Source organism: Neopelma chrysocephalum, unplaced genomic scaffold (assembly GCF_003984885.1).
Source record: "Neopelma chrysocephalum unplaced genomic scaffold, ASM398488v2 Primary Assembly neopelma1_74, whole genome shotgun sequence".
NCBI classification, from domain to species: Eukaryota; Metazoa; Chordata; class Aves; order Passeriformes; family Pipridae; genus Neopelma; species Neopelma chrysocephalum.
Window position 1 is genome coordinate 5,689,331 of NW_020897735.1, and position 19,282 is coordinate 5,708,612.

The 19,282-nt window shown below is 45.0% G+C and overlaps 1 protein-coding gene across 2 annotated transcripts in view; it reads left to right on the plus strand.

Moving 5' to 3' along the window:
• Positions 1-14,241, plus strand: part of NUP214 (nucleoporin 214) — a 41,231-nt gene extending 26,990 nt beyond the window's left edge. The window contains exons 29-36 of one of the 2 annotated variants that reach the window (XM_027687818.1): positions 1,511-3,271; positions 4,659-4,729; positions 5,239-5,395; positions 6,684-6,833; positions 8,640-8,811; positions 12,226-12,368; positions 13,317-13,341; positions 14,020-14,241. In XM_027687818.1, coding sequence (XP_027543619.1) covers positions 1,511-3,271; positions 4,659-4,729; positions 5,239-5,395; positions 6,684-6,833; positions 8,640-8,811; positions 12,226-12,368; positions 13,317-13,341; positions 14,020-14,053 — 2,513 coding nt within the window. In that variant the 3' untranslated portion in view covers positions 14,054-14,241. The remainder of the gene's footprint in view (positions 1-1,510; positions 3,272-4,658; positions 4,730-5,238; positions 5,396-6,683; positions 6,834-8,639; positions 8,812-12,225; positions 12,369-13,316; positions 13,342-14,019) is intronic. The other variant, XM_027687819.1, reaches the window with a different exon arrangement.
• Positions 14,242-19,282: the final 5,041 nt, after the last annotated feature.

A 19,282-nucleotide genomic window follows, 5' to 3' on the forward strand; every position in this document is an offset into this window, starting at 1 on the left:
GAGATGGACTGACAGAGAAAACTGTCATCCAGTGAAATGAGCATGTAGTAATCAGAGGGAAATGCTTGGAATGGCTTTGTGTTGCTTCTAAAATTGAAGTGACAATACATAGGCTGCCTTTCCACTTCATAGGTAGATCATATTTACCCAGCCTAGACAAAGGGGACCAATATATCTGCTTTATAATATTCTTGAAGTTTTCTGCCTCTTAATTCCGGTCTTGCAAAAGAGGTCATATGGTCGAAAACTTGCTCCCAATGTTACTGGTTGCTCTGATAAGAGATATCACCTTTTCTTACAAATCTTGGCTTGTTTCTATCCTTAGACCATCACAGTCACAGTAATGCTACTGATATTCTGTTGATGTTAAGCAGAGAGAATGAACTGGGCTTAAAATGTGAAGGTTTGGTTAACATAAAAGCTTAGGTAAATAACGCAGGTAAAGGAGGAGTGGGAGGTGCAGAAGGCAGACTTGCAAACCACAGTGTTGTGTGAGGGCAGATGCTTCACACTGCTCTGTGAAATGATAGGGGCAGCTTTGTCTCTATTAGCTGATGATGGAACAACAACAGAAGGAATTTCAGTGCCTCAGGAGGAAAAAAGAGATGTTATTGAGTGTCAGTTACTTAAATATACTTAATATACTTATAGGGGAAAGCAGAAGGATAATAACAGCTCAACTAAGAAGCTTTTGCTCTTTGTTATTTGATCTCCATGCAGATTTCCTATACTTTGTCCAAATTGGCCCGAGGTCTAAGCACCACTGCAATGTTTTCAAGTCAGAAATTGAGTGTTTAGTGCTCAGAAATGAAATGACAGTACATTAAATAAAACTAGCCCAGTCTCCCTTAAAACTTCAGCAGTTTCACACTGTTGGACAGCAGTGTATGCTACAAGTGGAGCTGCTTTGGTAATTATATTTGAGAGCTTTTCTCTAGTTTTTCAAAGCTGAAAGCAGGCTGTGTAGAAACTAGTTGGTGGTCTATAAATAGCTGAATTTGTAAAGATTTGAATGTGTAGAAGACTCTTCAAGTGTTCAGAAAGTATTTTTATGACCTAAACTCTGTTCTGAGCCATTGGTTTAAACAGAGTTCTGTAGTGAATGTCAGGAATTGTTTAGCTGAACCAAGTAAGAAAGGGTGAAAGTGGTGTCAATAGCAAATGGTCTGTAGTAACCAGGTATTCTGTATTTTTATCAAACAGTTGAAAAACAAATCGGAGCCAAAGGCTGGAGTTGTCTGTACTCAAAGACGGGGATGGTTAAGTGGAGGCTATGACATGACAGTAACAGTGTTTTTCACTGCCACCCTGGCTATAAAGTCTTCAGATGTTACTGTTGTCTCCTGATTGCATATGAAAGTGGCAGCTACCTGATGGTCAGAGGCTTTATAGTTTTGAGGCAAGAGCACTGTCAATCTGTGAAGTGCTGAAGAGGACTGGTATTGTAAGACTGATAAATGAGCTTTGCATGCCCTAACTCGACTTGTAATCTCTTCTCTCTCTCCAACAGCCCCTGCTAAAGATTCTACCCAGCCATTTTTGTTTGCTGGGAGTTCCAAACTTGCCCCAGTTCCTGAGGGCTCCTTTGCTTTTGGGTCCCACAAGTCAGCAAGTGCTCCAGGAGGCGTAGCGGGAAGTAGCTCCTCAGCAGATGGCACCCAATCAAACAAACCTGCTGCAACAACATCTTCTGCTCCCCCCACAGCCTCTGGCAAGTTGGATGTTGCTCCATCTAAACCAGGAGATCACTTGTTTCAGGGTAATCTGGCTGGGGAAACTCTGGGGAGCTTCTCAGGACTACGGGTTGGTCAAGTAGATGATAATGCCAAGACCACCACTAAAGCACCACCTACCAGTGTTGCAGGAACACAGTCAACTAAAGTATCTACAATACCTTCTGGGTTTAATTTTGCTACTCCCCTGACATTAGGAAAAGCTGGAGAAGCTGCTTCAACGTCAGTCACGTCAGCTGGCACAGCATCCGTGTCCATCAGCACAAGTGCCACAGGCAATCTCTTTGGCAATGTCCAGTTAACCCACACAGGGTCTTCCGGGGTGTTTAATCTTGGAGGCTCTAGTGGCAACAAACCCACCTTTTCATTTGGTATTCAGCAAACAAACAGTGTGACCACAACCACCTCTACCCCTTCTACTCTCTCTGCTTCAACGTCCCTCTCGTTTGGAAGTTTCTCCAGTTCATCACAGACTGCCGTCCCCGCTGCAACTTCTAGTAAGTCTGCAGGGGATGCCAAATTGCCACCTGTGTCAGAAAAACCATCTGAAAATGAAGCTGTGGCAGCTGTGTCTCCACCTCCAGTGGCACAGTCCCCACAGCCACAGGCACAGCTCTCAGAGCCAGTGAAAGAACCTGCCTTACCCCAGGCCACAGCCGGGGACACCGTCCCGGAGGGCTCCGGCACCACGGCGGCACCGCCTGCCCCCGATGCCGTGGCTGCTCCTGCCCCCACGAGTGATTTGAAGGCACCAGTGCCTCCTGCCATCTCTGCAGCCGCCCCACCAGATCAGAGTGTCCCAGCACCCACCTCTGCAGCAAACGTTGCCTCTCCTGCAGAAGCCACGGCTGTGTTGGCTGCTCCCTCTGACGTTACTACAGCTGTGCAGAGTCCAGCTGTCGGTGCCCCTGTGTTTGCCCCCACTTCTGCAGGCTCCTCGGTGTTCTCTCAGCCTCCAAGTTCCAGCTCTTCTGGCTCAGCATTTAGCCAGCCTGCTGCTGGTGATGCAGCTGCCACTCCTTCCACACCACCGGTTTTTGGACAGCTCCCAGCAGGTACCACAGCATCCTCTCCGTTTGGGCAGCTCACCACCAGCACCCTGTCCACTGCCACCGCCACCACCCCGGCTGCCAGCTCGGCCTTTGGTACTTCTGCTTTTGGCACCACCACGACAGGGGGCTTTGGTCAGCCAGCCTTTGGGCAAGCACCCATCTTTGGGCAGCCTGCAAGCAGTTCTGCAAGTGGCTTTACCTTTAGCCAGTCTGGGTTTGGGACAATGCCAGCCTTTGGCCAGCCGGCGGCTTCCACGGCAGCCTCGAGCACCGTGAATGTTTTTGGAGCACCGGCTAGCACCAACAGCTCCAGCTCCTTCTTTGGACAGCCAGCTGCCAGCACTGGAGGGGGGCTCTTTGGACAAAGCAACCCCCCTGTGTTTGGGCAGAGCACTGGCTTTGGCCAGGGGGGATCTGTCTTTGGAAGCACCGCTGCTGTCACCACCACCACGTCATCTGCTGCGTTCAGCTTCTGCCAGGCTTCAGGTAAGAGCAAACTGGGAGATGTGACGTGGGTTTTTTTCCCCTGTGGCACCTGATGGTTTTCGTTTTTTTGGTGGGTTTTCTCCTCCTTTGTTCTGTTTTGGTTTGGTTTTTTTTTTTCAATTAGTAAGAACAGGAGCTACAGTGTGTGTGAGGGGGAGACTAATGTTGGAGACCAAAGAAGCTTTTGCTCTGCTTCAGTGTTCATCAGCAGGCCTCTCTTGAGTGCAGCCTTGTCAATCCAATCCTGCCTTCATTTTATACTTACAAGTTTACCTTGATTTAATTTGGAACGATGTTTTGTCCTGCCTGTTGCACAATAAATGTAAGTGTTGTAAATTGTCACGTGGAAGAGGCAAGGCAGCTCTGAGACCATAACCAAGGCAATGAATACAGATGCAACCCTTCCTTCAGTGGGCTGCTGAGGACATGCAACAGTGGATGTACAAACAGGTATAATACCATGTTGTCATCTGGGGTGGCAAAAAAATGTTAAGCCCTCAAAGTGATGAGTTAGTGAGGAATAATCCGTTAAATCCGCTTTTGCATTTGGAAACATCTCAAAATTAAATATAACAGTAGCACGACCATCCTGTCCACACAGTTAAATCAAATACCTACACAGACCAAACCTCAGTGTCCTTTTGTTCTTCCCACTGCTTATTGTTGTTTTTTTACAGAGGTTTGTCTGTACAATTTTCAGAGACCTCCCAGGGAAAAGTGAAAAGTACATAGTAATAATAGAGAGCATGTATTTGCAAGGAAGAAAAACTAATTAGGCTCATTTAATTAAAAATTATGGCACTGGAGGCAACTGCTTGTTCATTTTAACTACAGTAACAGAGAATAGTTAAATTGGGGGAAGTGAACTCTGCTTGAGAAAGGTGTTCCTAATTATAGAAATGCAAGTTTTATTACAAAAGGCACATTTAAGTGAACTGGGAAATGGAAAGGGGAGTTCTTTTTTTAATCAAAACATTTTGTTATCTTTAACAGGAGTCATCAGGTAACAAAGCTCAGATCCTCCTTACACAAGGGCAATCAGAAAGCTGCAGAGCTTGTGCACGACTTGCAGCACTATTATAGCCAGGTTCACAGAAATCCAGTTCTCTTGGTGGTGGCAACAATCCCACAAGTGAAAAGGCCTTTTATTGTCTGTTTTCAAGTTGGACAACGAGAGAAAGAGAACAACTTTCAAATAAACTTTCAGTGTATTTTATTAATTGTGTGTTGGCACATGCTTTGTATTTGTGCATTGGTAGCATCATTTGTATCCCTGTGTTTTGGTATGGAAGACCTGTCTTTTCCCTGTCCTGGACTTGTGTCACCTCCCTGAATGTCTTATACCCTACTAATAGTTCTGGTGGTTTATTTTTCTTTCTTTTCTTAGGTTTTGGTTCTAGTACCACAGGTTCTGTGTTTGGGCAAGCAGCTAATTCTGGAGGCACTGTCTTTGGCCAGGCAAGTATTTATGGGTTTTTGTAGAAACAAGGGACTGTTACATGTAGGGGACTTGATCAGGGTTCTCTATTGCTGATATATTTAAAAAGAAATATAATTTGATGTGTTCAATAAAATGTGTCCCAGTCTGTAGTGAAGACATTTGCTGTTGTAGTGAACACCAAAGTAGCATCTGCATGAATGTTTTCTGAGGGGTTTGGAGGCACAAACATTTTATCACAGGCAAGATAAGACACAGATGCAGTAAGTCATCTGCCTTTATTCCATGTCAAGTGGAAAGTGAACAATGTAGGGCAAGTCTCAAAGGTGTTATTCTATGCCATGGATGAAGTTTAAGGCAAACTTAAATAAAATTTCATGGCATTTTGTGTTGGAAGGTGATTGCTTGCTGGTTTGTCAACCCTTTCATAAATCCAGAATAGGCCAGAGCCAGATAGAAAGAGCAGCCTTGGGAACGTGTGCTGCTTTGACTTCACTTAAATCCCTTTTTTGTCCTTTTTGTTCTCTAGCAGCCATCTTCTTCCAGTGGAGGCTTGTTTGGAACTGGAAGTGGTGGGAGAGGTGGAGGCTTCTTCAGTGGTCTGGGAGGAAAGCCAAGTCAGGATGCAGCCAATAAGAATCCCTTCGGTTCCTCCAGTGGAGGATTTGGATCTGCAGCTTCCCAGAGTAAGTGAGCAAAACAAGAATACAAAATGTGCTGTGATTTCCATCTGCTTTTGTGATCCCATCTGCTTTTCTGCTGCTGGTTGTCTTTGAGTAAATTCTGTGTTAATTTGAAAAAGGCTTTGAGGGGGTAACTGAGAGTATGTGTGATGTGTAATCCAGAATTTTTCTTTTAGGTTTATGGAAAACAAGTAGGGAAGCCATTGAAACAAACAAGCAGATGCAGGAAGTGTGAAGAATACCCATATTCTGTAGGGAATTTTCAGCCAAATCCTTCCTTAAAATGGAATACTCTAAATCAATATCACTGAATTTCTGCTTCTAACTTAGTTGGAAGTTAGAAAGCTTTAATTATCTCTCATTTGCCCTAAGACTGTAAAAATTGTTAAAGAATCAAGAGAAACCAAGTTAACAAATATGTGAGGGATAGAAGATTTGTCAACCTCGTCCTAAAAATGAACATCTTTGTGCAGCACATACAAGATAACTTTATCAAACTTTGCTATGACCTATGGTTAAGCAGGTAGCTGTAGATTTAGCTGCAAGTGGCTAAAAGTAGCACTTCAACTCCTGAGAGAGTAAATCCATTTATTTTATTACATCTTTAATGATCCGTTGGGATTAATGGTTGAGGTCAGTTTTCTAACCTTGCCAATGCAATAATTTATTGCAGTGCTGGGTTTTGAGATGAAATAAAACAGATGATTCACCAGAGAAAGGCTTTGGTTGTTCTGCATCCTGACTCTAGATGCAAAAACTCAGTTTTGCATTTAGCATTTAGCCTTGTGAAAGATGAAAACATGAGTTATTTCTCCTACTTTAAGGTCCTGTCAGATAGTAACGAGTAGAAATACTGGCCATTGACAAGACAGCCGAGAATCTTTAATTTGTGGTTTGCTGATATTTGTGTTGCCTGGAGAGACTGATTGTAGCTGCTGGGATTTCTCACTTGAGATATTGTCTTTTACTGGCTGGGGCGCAGGATGCATCTAAACAAATCATCCGTCGTGGTGATTTACTAGATTGCAGCAATAAAGGGTTGTTAGTGGTCCCTCAGATCCAGAATGGATCTTGGTGGAACTACAAAGCCCTGTAATTGGGGAAAACTTGGCTTCTCTCTGCATTGTTTTCAGTGTGATGTTCATTGTTTTCGGTGTGATGTTCATTGCGTGCTTGGGGGTTGGGGAAGGAAAAGGCATTTTCCTTTCTGCTGCTTCAGTTAATGAAGTGCAGTGTAGAATATTGACTGTTATGAGTATTGGCTGTTGACAAGTGTTCTTCATCTCCCCAGATTCTTCGAGCTTATTTGGAAACAGTGGAGCAAAGACTTTTGGATTTGGCAGCTCATCTTTTGGAGAGCAGAAGCCCACGGGCACCTTCAGCTCTGGTGGTGGAAGTGTGGCCTCTCAAGGCTTCGGGTTCTCCAGCCCAAACAAAGCAGGTACTTTGGGAATCCACCCACTGACAGTTTGTCTGGGAAATATTTAAAATTCTACCACTTGGTTCTCTACAGGCTGGACTCATTTGCACATACAAGCATTGTCTCTGAACAATAAATAAAAATAACTAATGGCTTATGAAAGGAACTGTAAGTGCTGAGTTCAAGGCAAAAATTTACACTCTTGTGCAAGAAAGCCCCCAGTAAACTATATCCTCAGATGTTAATTCCAAAAATTGCCTTTGCCATTTAAGAGCAGAGAGCTGTGTGACTTAGTTCTGGTCTTATATTCTGTACTCTTCATTGTACAGAATATGGAACTGAAAGAATTTTTGCTATTTTAGATACTTCCTCAGAATATTATCTTACAAACTTCACTCTGGGTTTTGTAACCCTTTTTATCCCCATTTCACTACTTACAAATAGTGGCAAAAAGAAAGTGAAACATGTTAAATGCATTGCAAAAGAGAGTGTATGTTGAGCAAAGCTTCAGCCCCTGGGATAAATGCTATAACTTCCTAGAGATAGAGGTAACAAGATATCTGATCTGTGTTTAAATAATTCAGGCCTAGCATTTATTTTTTTTCCAGACCTTTTGTGTTTACAGCCAAACAGTATCCATTACCTTGGCGTGGACTGGAATTTCACCCTGGGTATTAAAATGTGCAGTGGTATCCCATCCTCAGCCCTAAGCAGACAAAAGAGCAGGTGTCCTTCACGTTCCACAGTGTCAGTTAGAAACAGGCCAATCATATCAGCAGATAAACAGAGAATAAAATAATCTGGGTGCAAGTCCATTGAGGGCTGCAGAAGGCAGCTAAACCCCAAACAGAAATTGCCAAGAGCAGAGCACAGTTCTGTGGGAATTGTGCAGTTCCACTGACCTGGTGTTTAATCCTTGCATTTTAGTTTCCACCACTTAAACTGGGATTAGATAATACCCTTCCTCCTGAATCTTTGCATCACTGGAGCACCCAAAAACCAAGCTTGCATCTACTCTCTGATCCTAAGAGGTGGGGCAGACTTGCCTGCTGCACTGGGGAGTTATTCCATCTTAAGCACTCACCTGCAGGAAGTTCTGTCTGCAGGACACTTGTGTGTCCTTCCAGAGTTTTAGATTAGGATCCAGGGTAAAACCCTGCATAAAATCACAGCAGCAAGTGTTCATACACCTGACCTTGGCAGGAGACTTCTCATTCCCCATTGCTATGTGCAGTCCTTTGGACAGTTATCTGTTTAAATGGTGAGGAACAGAGCTTTAAGTAAGATGAGACTTTTTTTTTTCCATGGTAAAGAGTTGTATGATGAAGAATGGATGTCTTTTTTTTTTTAATAATAATAATAGTAAAAGCATCAGTCTAAGACCTGTTGTATGTATTTGTACTGGAACATGGTTATTGTGCACGCTTGCTCTCTCACAGTTAAGATACTGGGAGTTATTCTATATAAAGCAAGTAGAGATTCCTTCACAATGTGCAAGCATGTGCAATATATTACCACCTTCTAGTGCAGCTCTAGGATTGAGCTGTAGTACAGGAGACCCAGAATGTGGTTTTCTTATGGATACTCATTTAATTTGGTTGCAGTTTCTTGCATGCATTCAGGCACTTCTTACCTTTTTCTTTTGCAACAAAACACCCTGCAGTTAGTTTTGTAAATAATGTGATGTTCATACAATAAGATGAAAAACTCCATTATCTACTTGGAAACCTAGTTTTTCCTTTCTCTTTCTGTGTTATTGTTTATGTGATGTTCTTGTCCCCTTTTTTTTTTTTCTTTTTTTTTTTGTTTTGCCTCTGTTTTGCTCAGGTGGCTTCGGTGCTGCTCCAGTGTTTGGCAGCCCTCCCACTTTCGGGGGATCCCCTGGGTTCGGAGGGGTGCCAGCATTCGGTTCAGCCCCAACCTTTTCAAGCCCTCTGGGCTCAACGGGAGGCAAAGTGTTCGGCGAGGGTACTGCAGCAGCCAGCGCTGGAGGATTTGGGTAAGGCAACCAGGGGAAAACAACATTCCTGCATGACAAGATTATGCTTAGTTACCTCCGCATTAACGGGAAGAATACATTCGGTGATTGTTTGGCGAGCTTAAAATGTCCTTGGTTTGTTTGTTTGTTGTAAAACAACAATTAAGGCATAAAGATAAGACTTTAACCCCAAAGGAAATAATGTGTGTGATCTCATTTTAATGCTGATGCTACTGTGTTGAATCTTTAGCTTTAGAGATGTCATCTTGTAATTGTCTAAGGGAATGCAGGAGTATTTCACTTAACGAGTGCAAATCCAGGACTACAAACTATGCCTAGCAAAGAAAATAACAAATGTTGTTATCTGTGACTCTGTCCAGCCACCTTATCCACTGGTTAGATTTGGGCTAGAGCTACTAATGAGAATTCAGGCTGTTCCCTCACCTTCGGGATGAGGCACTTGTAACAGCCTGTGCTCCCAGAGCGCTTTATGTTTATCCCACACTGATTGTTTTTACCTGTTCTGCACCCTTTAAGCCTGTGCTTGGCACCAGGGCAGACAGTACATCATTCCTGGCTTTGTTCAGCAAATACAGAATTTCAAACCTTGCAGAGCAGCTTCTGCAACTGGCAGTAAGTGCAGTTCTTGAACACTGTGCTACAGCCAGCAGAGCTCCCTCACGCCCTGCAGTTAAACTCAGACTGAGCAGAGCCAATTAAAAAGAGGAAAAACTTCCAGTGAGGAGAGGAAACCGGATGTCTTCCCAATCCTGGTGTTTACATATTTCACAAGTGTTGGTCTCTTTGTCTGGTTTCAGGAGGAACTGCCTTTTATGCAAGACACATTAGAACACCCCAAAGTGTAACTTGTTAATTCCCTGAGAGGTTTAGGGCAGGTTCCCCTGAACTGTGGGAGGCTCCAGCTGTGGTCCTGCTGCCCAGAGCTCCCGTGCAGCAAATTGGAGAGTCCCTTTGGAAAGGGTGGGATTGAATCTCCACAAAGATGGATGCACTTGTAGGGATGACTTAGCTTAACTCAGCTGATGGTTTGTTCAGTTCTGACATCCAGCCATTGTGCTGCAGGATTTTGTACTGAGACTGGATGTGCTCCCTGACAACGTTGGAAGCTTAAAAGATAAAATGGGATTCAGAACAAGCAGCGTGTTGATGAAACAGAGGTCTTGCATAAGCAGTCTGCAGACTCAAGAAAGATAATTCAGTGACTGAACTTGTGGGAAGTTTTGACAATTTTTTTCTCTACTGAGAAAGGTGCAGACTCGGTCTGATATTTTCAGAGTTGCCTGAGGAATTTGATTTTGATTTTTAAAACTTAAAAAGAGTGTGCAAAATTCCCAGGCAGCTTTACAAAAATCCAAATCTCACCACAAAATGTTGAGCAATAGTTTAATTCTGCAGTATAATGTAGCATCTGTGTAGGATTTCCTTTCTGCCTTTTTCCTGAAGTGAAACTTTAAAAATCCCAATTCCAAGGAAGTTACTTGCCAGTACATTGTGCCGTATTAGCTCCAAGTTCCTGAGAACACCCAGCTGACTGAAATACATGTGATTCATACTGCTTCAATTCTGAAAAATCTGCATCACTCAATAGATGACTGGGGTGTCTAAAATAGAAACCACTACACTTCTTCAGAGTCTGCAGTTCTGACTGTTTGTGAGCAAATAATGTTTTGCTTTCATAAACTAACCTCAAGTGCCTCTCAATTGTGTTTTGCACAGCAGCTTTACAAAAGACCTGGGCAAGATAGGTTGGATTAAATTGTTACCAGGCAGTGGCTGCATCTCATGTCTTTTATATGTTTGGAAAAAAAAATCTGTTTGTAGCTTAAACTGTTTCCTGCTCATACTGTGTGTAGCCTTTCCAACAGGCATGTTTTAGTTGCAACTGAAAGGAGCAGTTTGAACTACAAGTTTTCCTTTTCACTGTTTTCACCTCCACTGCCTTACACCAGATAGACATGATTTGTGAGTTGTGGTATAGTCCTGAGAAGATGGAGCACTGCAAAGCCTCTTGTTCTAAAAGTATCAGCCCATCTTGCTTCTCTTTTAAAAGAACTAAAAAAAACTGTTCTGTTCAAAGCCACATTTGTGGCTCTAAACTGAAGCTGCCTGCAAGGTACAGGGGTCAAGAGCCAAAGCAGAGGCACAAGGGGTGGGTAGCAGGGCCAGAGATGCAAAGTCACTGAACTGCCCTGGTATCTAATGCTGTCTGTGGGAGCAGTGTGTGCACTTGGCAGTGTCTGGGAGAGGAGAGGTGATGTCCTTTACCAGGTGACTTGCTTGTCACACTGCTGCAAGGGCTGTCTTTTATCTGGAGAGATAGCTTTTGATGTGGGTTTGTGTTTTGGGGTTTTTTTAAGTCTCCTAGATGTGGATGGATGGAGAGGTGGGTTAATGTGCTGTCAGGTCATATTTTAAGTCAGAAATGACAGGAGCTTGTGTGAGGCACAGCTCTGCAAAGCTGGCACACTGTGACTGGTCCAGCTCTGCTCAGGGGAGGCTGTGCTGGGTTAGTGCTGGTAGAGTTGTGCACTTGCAGAGCTTTAGCAGAGCTTGGCATTTGGAAATCTTGTGTCTGCATTTTGCCCAGTTTAAGTTTAAACTTGAAGGTCGTTCTTTGAGTGCATTTCTTACATTCAGAATTAGGAGAAGTGTAGAGGGGGCAGAGAACCATAATGCATATCGTGGTCTCATTAGTGTGTCGTGCTGGGAGCTCTGCACAGCCTGCTTGGACAGAGTGGGTGGAGAAAGGAGACAAATTTCCATATATAAAAGTGTTTCTTATCTCAGTCCCCAAAGGCAATTAGGGAAGTGATCCAGAGGTGATGGGGAGAAGTGCCAGGTAGATGCAGATCTTCAGGGAAGCACTGGAACTCTTTGTGGTTCAAAATGGGCTGGGGAAAAAAAAGGAATTGAGAAATGTGCAGACAGTTTCATGAGCAGTGAGTAAGGTATGAGTAAGGTATGCCCTGAAATTTGGGAGCGTGGGTTCTGTATCCGTGCTCTGCTTTGTGCTCCAGCCATGAGCAGCTCATATTAATTCTCTGTTTGCTGCCCTGTTTGTGAAACGAAATGATGCACTACTTTTGGTGAAAACTACACAGAGGTGAATTAAAATATTCTATTTGATGGCTGGAGTTGGTATTTCCAAGCACTTGAAAACATACCCTGTGTAAGCATGAACATATTTGCCTTTCTGCCTGGTGTATGTTAAGAATGGGAGCTGAACAGACATTTCTATGTACAATAATCTTTCCCAAACCAGAAATGACCCATTCTAATTATTCATATCAACTGGTCTTACCTTTTGATGTATCCTCACTTAAGGAGTGCACTGTTACCATTGGTATGGGGGCAGACTTCCAGTGTAAGTGAGCAGGTGTTTGCAAGCACAACTTTTCTCTTTAAAAACTGCAGGTTTGGTGGTACCAGTAACAACACAGCATCGTTTGGCACCCTGGCAAACCAAAATACCCCCACGTTTGGATCCCTGTCACAACAGGGCACCGGCTTTGGCGCACAGAGCAGCGGATTCTCAGCTTTTGGGACAGGTGGAGGAGGTAGGAAAGGCTAAAATTAGCATTTGGATGATACTCTCAGGCACATGGTCTTGGGGATGGTCCTGTGCAGGGTAAGGGTTGGACTCTGTGACCCTTGTGGGTCCTTTCCTACTCAGCATATTGTGTGATTCTGTGAAAATAGAATGACCCTAAACAACCACCACGTCTCTGGTTATCCCTGGAAATTGGGTGTGACTCATCAGTTCCCTGCCAAAAATCTGCCTGATCCTGGCTCTGCTATAGGGAAGGCACCATGTCCTGGAAAACTGAGCTGCAGGGTGGGGTATAGCACCTTCTCAGCCTTTAGCCCCTAATTCCATCACTGATGTGCTGTGTGGCACGTCAATACCTCCCTCCTCTGCACACCTCATCAGATTGTTGCTTTTCGTCCCTTTTTGTGGAGTTGCTCTTTCTCCTCAAAGGAATATATTGAGAAATAATTAATATCTCCTCAGTACCATGCACTTGGGTATCTGTGTGTAAGTACTACTGTCTGAGGCATATGTACTGCAAAACTGAGCTGGAGCACCAACAGCCAAGTGTTTTTCTGCTGCAATTCAGTGAAGCCACAGTGATTTACCCAGGGCTGAGAGCAGAGCCTGTGGAAGGCCACGTTCACTGGTGGCTGCCTGTCACCAAGGACGTGCATTAAGCACACACCATCTCCAGAAAGCTGCTCTCAGAGAGCTGAATAAACCAGGCACATTGTCTGCAGTGCTGCTAATGAATGGCCTGGCTGATGAGCAGTGAAAGCCAAGCCCTCTTAGGAGCCAGGCAAGTCACTTCTCTTCTAGATGGAGATTTGACTTTCATTGTTTGCCCATCTTTTTTTTTCCTGGCCTAAGGCAGGAAAGAAATATTTTTCAATCTGTGTGTGGGAGGGGGCATTTACTACAAATCTTATGTGTTCATTTTTCCCTTTTAACAATTATTTTTCTAATTTTTCAGGGTTTGGTTTTGGTTCACCTAACACGTAAGTACCATTTTTGTATCTAATTTTTCAATAAAAATACAAATAGGATCAGAAGAAAGAGTTGAATGGTTTACAAGAGCAAGCTCTGAAAATAACAGTGAAATACTAGTGCTGATTTCCATTTTGGTGGCACTGCAGAGAGCTTGAAGTCCAGGCTCTGTGCTTTCCACTGAGGTTCTTCTGTCTCATAAGAGAGAATTTCCAGTTGGATCATGTTCTTTCTCCACCTCTCAGGGACATTATGTGTGTGCTCAGACTGTGAGTGTGAATCTGAAAATCTCTTCCATTTATCAGGTTGAAACAAGGAATGAAATAAATTGGTGCTTTTGTGGCTGAAGTGAGATGATGATTTACAGCTAAAGGTTAACTCTGTCATCCACTCTGCCCGGCTGGATCCCTTCCAGCAAGTTTCTTAAACTTTGTTTCCCTGTCAAGCAGAGAGATCATGGATCTCTGCAGATGACAGGCTCCAGAATAAGCACAATTATATCTACTTAGGGTGTGTTGCTACAGGCTCAGGTAAAAGATGCTGGAAATACTCGTGTGTTCTCATAAAAAGCTTCTGGTACCAGGGAGACTGGAGGTTTGATTGAGAGATCTGCTGAATTAATGCTGCCTGAGGGAGGCTCTAGCACTCATTGCTGTGCTTTTCTTTTTTTCCATTTCCTTGCTCCACAGATCTTCCTCTGGATTTAGTGGATGGAGAAGCTAGGAACATGCTGACCTCTCCTGTAGAACCTGCATTCTTGAGTCACCAACGTGATCAATACCCAACCAGCTTTTCTTTTAAATACGAGTTCTCAGACTTCTTTTTTTTTTTTTTTTTAAGAAGAAAAGATTTTGCTTATTTTTATGCAATACTTGTTCTTGCTCTATATTAAACTATTTTATCTGCCTTGGTGTTGTTTGTGTTGGAAGGGTTTATCTCCCTGTGTTCTGGGGTTTCCAGCTTTTCTCTTGTTCATCCCTTGCCTTACACAAGGGAGTAGCTCCAGTTGGTTCCTGACATAAACCAGCACATTTTTCATTAAGAGAATGCCTGATTATCCCAGGCTCTTAAGAAGGGGCTGAGGTTTACCCTGCTAATTTTAAGTCTAGGATGGGGCACATGCTTATCTCAGTGAAGTGCTAAAACTGAGTCATGTGTGAGCCAGAGGCTTAGTGGAGGAATAGGAAATTATCTGAGAAGGAGCTGGCAGCGTGCAGAGCACGTTCCCATGGCAGTAACATTCAGCAAAGAGGTGGGAAGTAAAAGCTCTCCTATTTTTACCTTTCTGTAAATTTTACAGAACTCAAAAAAATGGAACTTGGGTTATAGGGAAAACTTCTGGCCCTGGAAGTGCACACACGACCTCCATCCAGAGGCATCAGTGATTTTGCACCTCATGGCTTTGGCTGGTGGATTCTCCTGTTGGGTACACTTTTTTCTTTCTAACATGGATGAGTTTGTGCTTTTTCCCTGTAGCTTTTGGCTTTGGTCACTATCGTTTGTGAAATTCTCTTGTGTTTATTATACTTGAACATACTGAGCAAATGTTTTAAAGAATGCCCTGAAGGCATTCTGGCCAAACACTTCTTCTGTTTGATGCATCTGACCTCCATGAAACCTCCAAATGATGTAATCAGGTTCTGTGGCTCTTTGGAATGAGGTATTTGAAATAATATCTCTGAGTTTCTGCAGATTGGATGGGTTTATCCTGTTGGTCCTGTTAGGATGTTTTGGGGTACCTCTGCTTCTTCTATTTTCAGCAGAAACAGGTGGCATTTTCTGCTTTGGTGTGCCTGTGGTCACTTTTGGGAATTGTAAATAGTTGATAATTTTTTGTTTTCACGTCCAGCATTATAAACTATTTTTATTTGTCAACAGTTCCTGAAGAAATTGCTTCTTTCAAGTCAGCCTAAAAAGTCAGTGTCTGTCCTAACTCCTGTCCTAGCTGTGGCAGGTGACTTTCCTATCTCTGCACCTGGGAACAACCTTAGGTAGGTTCCCTTTAAGAAGGAAGAAATGTGGGAAATTCAGTGTACAAAGAGGGCTTGTTTTTAGCTATGGAGAGGCTTTGCAAGGCCATAGGCTCCCAGGGCTTTTCCATATGCCCTGGATTTATGGACCCAGGTGTGCTGTGGGTCATGTTGGAGTCAGCACTATTGGGATTTGTGTGTGACCTCCCAGCCCATGTGATGGGAGAGGGTCAGTGCTGCTGATCCAGGGACCACAGCACTGGAACAGAGGAGAGAATGCTCCAAACTTTGCTGGTTGGAGGTGAAGAAAAGCTGAAGCTGGATTGAAGTGTGCCCCTCCCAGTGTGTTCTCCTTGACTAGGCAACATTTCTTAAGGCCTAGAGGTGAAACTGTTGTTCTGCTTTCCTTCCTCTTTATAAATAGCAGCTGGCCCAAACCATTGACCTTAAATTCTTTGCATTAATCTCCCCTGGCTGTGGCATGTGACACCTCCTCTCCAGGCCATATCAGCTGTGCTCCCCCAGATAGCTCAGAAACCTCTTGCTATGGAGAAGATTGGCTTGGTAAGAATGTGATGTTGGCATGCTGAGCCATTTAAAGTTTCTTTTTTGGAATGATGGGAGCAGTTGGGGGTTGTCCCTGCTCTGCTGCTTGGTACCTGTTTTAACTCCTGGCAAGTGAAGTGCCTTTAGAATTACTCCAGACCCATTTTCTTGCAACGCTTCCCAAATAGTGGTTGAAAAAACCCACCCCTCTGAACTGTCTGCCCTTGAGATTCGGGTGCTGCTCCTGGTTTCCATAGTAGCTGCTGGAGGAGCTGAGCAGTGCAGAGGCTGATCGTGACCACAAGCCTACAGGAATATGCACAAACCCCAGCACAGTCGACTTTGAAAGATCTGCATTTTCATTAGATGACTCAAGGACTTGGCAAAGTGCTCGTGGTGCTCGTTTGGTGGTTGCCAGAAGCTGTCACAGGCTGTGTCACATCTGTGCTGAGTGGCTTGTGGTCATGGGGCCTCTGTCCCCCCCTCTTTTGGGACAGATGTCCACCAAAGAGTAAAGCTGCTAATGTAGAAAGCCCCAGTCTTGGCAGTCTTGGAGAAGAAGTCAAGGACTAACCAGGCTTGGAGTCTCATTCCAGTAGTTTGTCCACGTTGGTTAATCCTCTGATAACTAACAGCACTTGCTCCACCACTGCTCTGAAGGAGCTCGTCCCTTTGTCTGTGCTAAGGTGGTTGTGCCTCTCTCTTCCTGCCACTTCAGTATGAGCAGAAATCTTCCAAGGCTTTTATCAAAGGTGGAGTCTTAATTATTTCTAATGAAAGAACACTTATTTTCCCCTCCCCTGAGACCACACTGTGGCCTCGAGGCAGCAGAGAGCTGAGTGCTGGTGATGCTGCTGTGGCAGAGCACCAGGGATAGTGTCACACTGTAGTGGGGAGAGGGGAGCCTGAGGCACAGAGAGGATTCCCCAAACCCATGGGGAGACCAGACCAGGGACTTCTGCTTCCTCCAAGGCTAAAAGAGCAACAAAGAAAAGAGCTTTTTCCTGGAAAAGGAGCAAAGAAAGCATACCTTTGTCACAGAGAGGTAACAGAAAAATATTTAATCTCATGTTTTAAAGGTTTTTACTGTATAATGCTTGGTGTTCCAGAATGTGGGTGTCTTGCAGAGTACCACTGGTCCTGGCTGTATCTGGCTCTGTCTCCTGGGAAGGGAAGGACATCGTTCCTTTGGCCCTTCTGTGCCACAGTGCTGTGATGCAGAGGTGACTGGAGGACAAATGCCAGTGGCATCCCGCTGCTGTCAGGCTGAGAAGGGATCACAGGGCTGAAGTTCATCCTGTGCTGCTGGGCAGTATCCCTGGGCTTGCCTTGTCCCTCGCAGCCACCTTCCTGCCTGAGCAGTGCTGGGGGCAGAGCTGGTGTGTCCCTGACCAAAATCCTGGTGAGTTCCATGGGAGAAACCAGACGTGTTCCTGACATGATCACCCTGCTCAGGATGGGCTTCTCAGCCTCAACAGTGGCTGCTGTGGCGTGTTCACATGAGGGGTGAGTAAGATCCCTGTGACAGACAAGGGAGGCTGGAAAAGTGCTGCTGGACATCTCAGTCCCTTGCTCCAGAGGCCATGGAAAGGTGAAGGCAGGTTATGGCTCTGCCTCTCCTGCCACCCCTTTGCCCAGGAACCAGGGACACTGGTCTGTGTCCTTTCCAGCAGTCTGGTGTGGAATTGCCTCCCTTCTCCCTGTCAGCCATGGATGTGTCCCTGCACTGCAGGCTTGGAGGCTGAAGTCACATTTTATTTATCCCTTCTTAGTTTTCATGTGTCCCCTGTGCTTTGCTTCCAGCATTGCTTACAAGGAAAAATAATCCTGCATGAGGCTTTGGCATGAGCGTGTCTGGGAGTGCCAGGGGAGTTTTTGTTCCTGGATAAATGTCGTGTGGAGCCCCAGGGGCTGGGAAGAGGCGGCTGTGGCTCTCAGGGATGAGCAGCTCTGGGTCAGCAGTGAGTCCATCCCTGTCCTCCCTCTTGCAGCAACGAGGCTCTGGGGTCCTGCAGCCATGGAGAACAGGCACTCAGTGCTCTGGTTTAGTTCACAGGGGGGTGTTTGGTCAAAGGTTGGACTCAATAATCTTTGAGGTCTTTTCCAACTTAGTGATTCTGTGACTCTTCCTCACCCAGGGATGAGTTTGGATGTGTCCACATGTTTTTCAGCTCTGCACACCTACATGTCTGTGGGATCCACCCCCCCCAAGGGCCCTGTGGTTGTGCTCAGCACGTTCCCTGTCTTGCACCATCCCCCCCCTCCTTTTTCTGCAGCTCCTAGAAGGTCACAAAGCTCCTTCTCTACAAACATGTGTCTGTCCCTTGCTGCAGAGCCAGGACTTCCCCCTGCCTGCCCTTATCTCACGCAGGCACACTCTGTGCTGCCAGTGCCTGGATTGGGACTCCGACCATTCCCTGTGCCCGAGATAAACTCAAGTGCTGTGGCTCCACTCCTGGGACTGTGGTGCTGCTCTGGCCTCGGGCTGCAGTTCTGCCTCCTCACAGACCCACCCCAGAGCTGGAAGGGACCTGTGACCCCCCCTTACACCACCCTCTCCTGGAGCAGGTACTGGAGCTGCTCCCGGTCCAGGCTCCTCACAGAACATTTGCAGGAGCAGAGCTTGGGGGAAACGTGGGACAGCCCCAAAGTTACGAATCGTGGCAGAGTCAGACCTGGCTCTCCAGTGCTGCTCTGCCATCTTTGGGTTTCTTCACACAATCACAGACTGGTTTAGGTTGGAAGGGACCTGAAAGCTCATCCAGTTCCACTCCCTTGCAGGGACACCCTCCCATGGGCAGGGACACCTTCCACTAGCCCAGGTTGCTCCAACCCTGACCTTGGGCACTTCCAGGGATGTGGCATCACAGCTTCTCTGGGCAATCTGTGCCAGTCCCTCACCACCCTCTTAAAATCCTTTTTGCCAGGACTCTGTACCCAACAGGCAGCTTTTTAGGGACCAACTTACAAAGGTTTCTAAAGGCAGCCCTGGGAATCTCAGTGCAGGTTGTTTGAGGAGCTCTGTTATAATCATGTGTCAACTCATGACACTGTATTTTTATTTTATTTTTAATAGATGCTTCAAGCTCTTCAGGGCATTGCTAAAAATATTTTTGCTTTAAAACATGAAGGAGTAAAATGAGCATTTGCAGCTGCTGCACATGAGCAGCTTAAGATGTGAGAGAGGAGAAATAGGAAACAAAACCTGATTTGCATCAGCAAAGGGACTTCCCTGCAAAGAGTTTCAAGCAGGAACTGTGGGGGTCAGAGGGTATTTCTTCAAACGAAGTAACCGCTGCCTCAGCCTGCTTAAAACTGAGGTTAGAAAATCACAAAGCCAAGGGACAAAACCTTTAATTTGTAGCCTCACATTCACAGATGTGCTGCAGTCAGAGATTGGTGTTGGTGTCACCTGAAGCACCAGAACAGGGCTCCA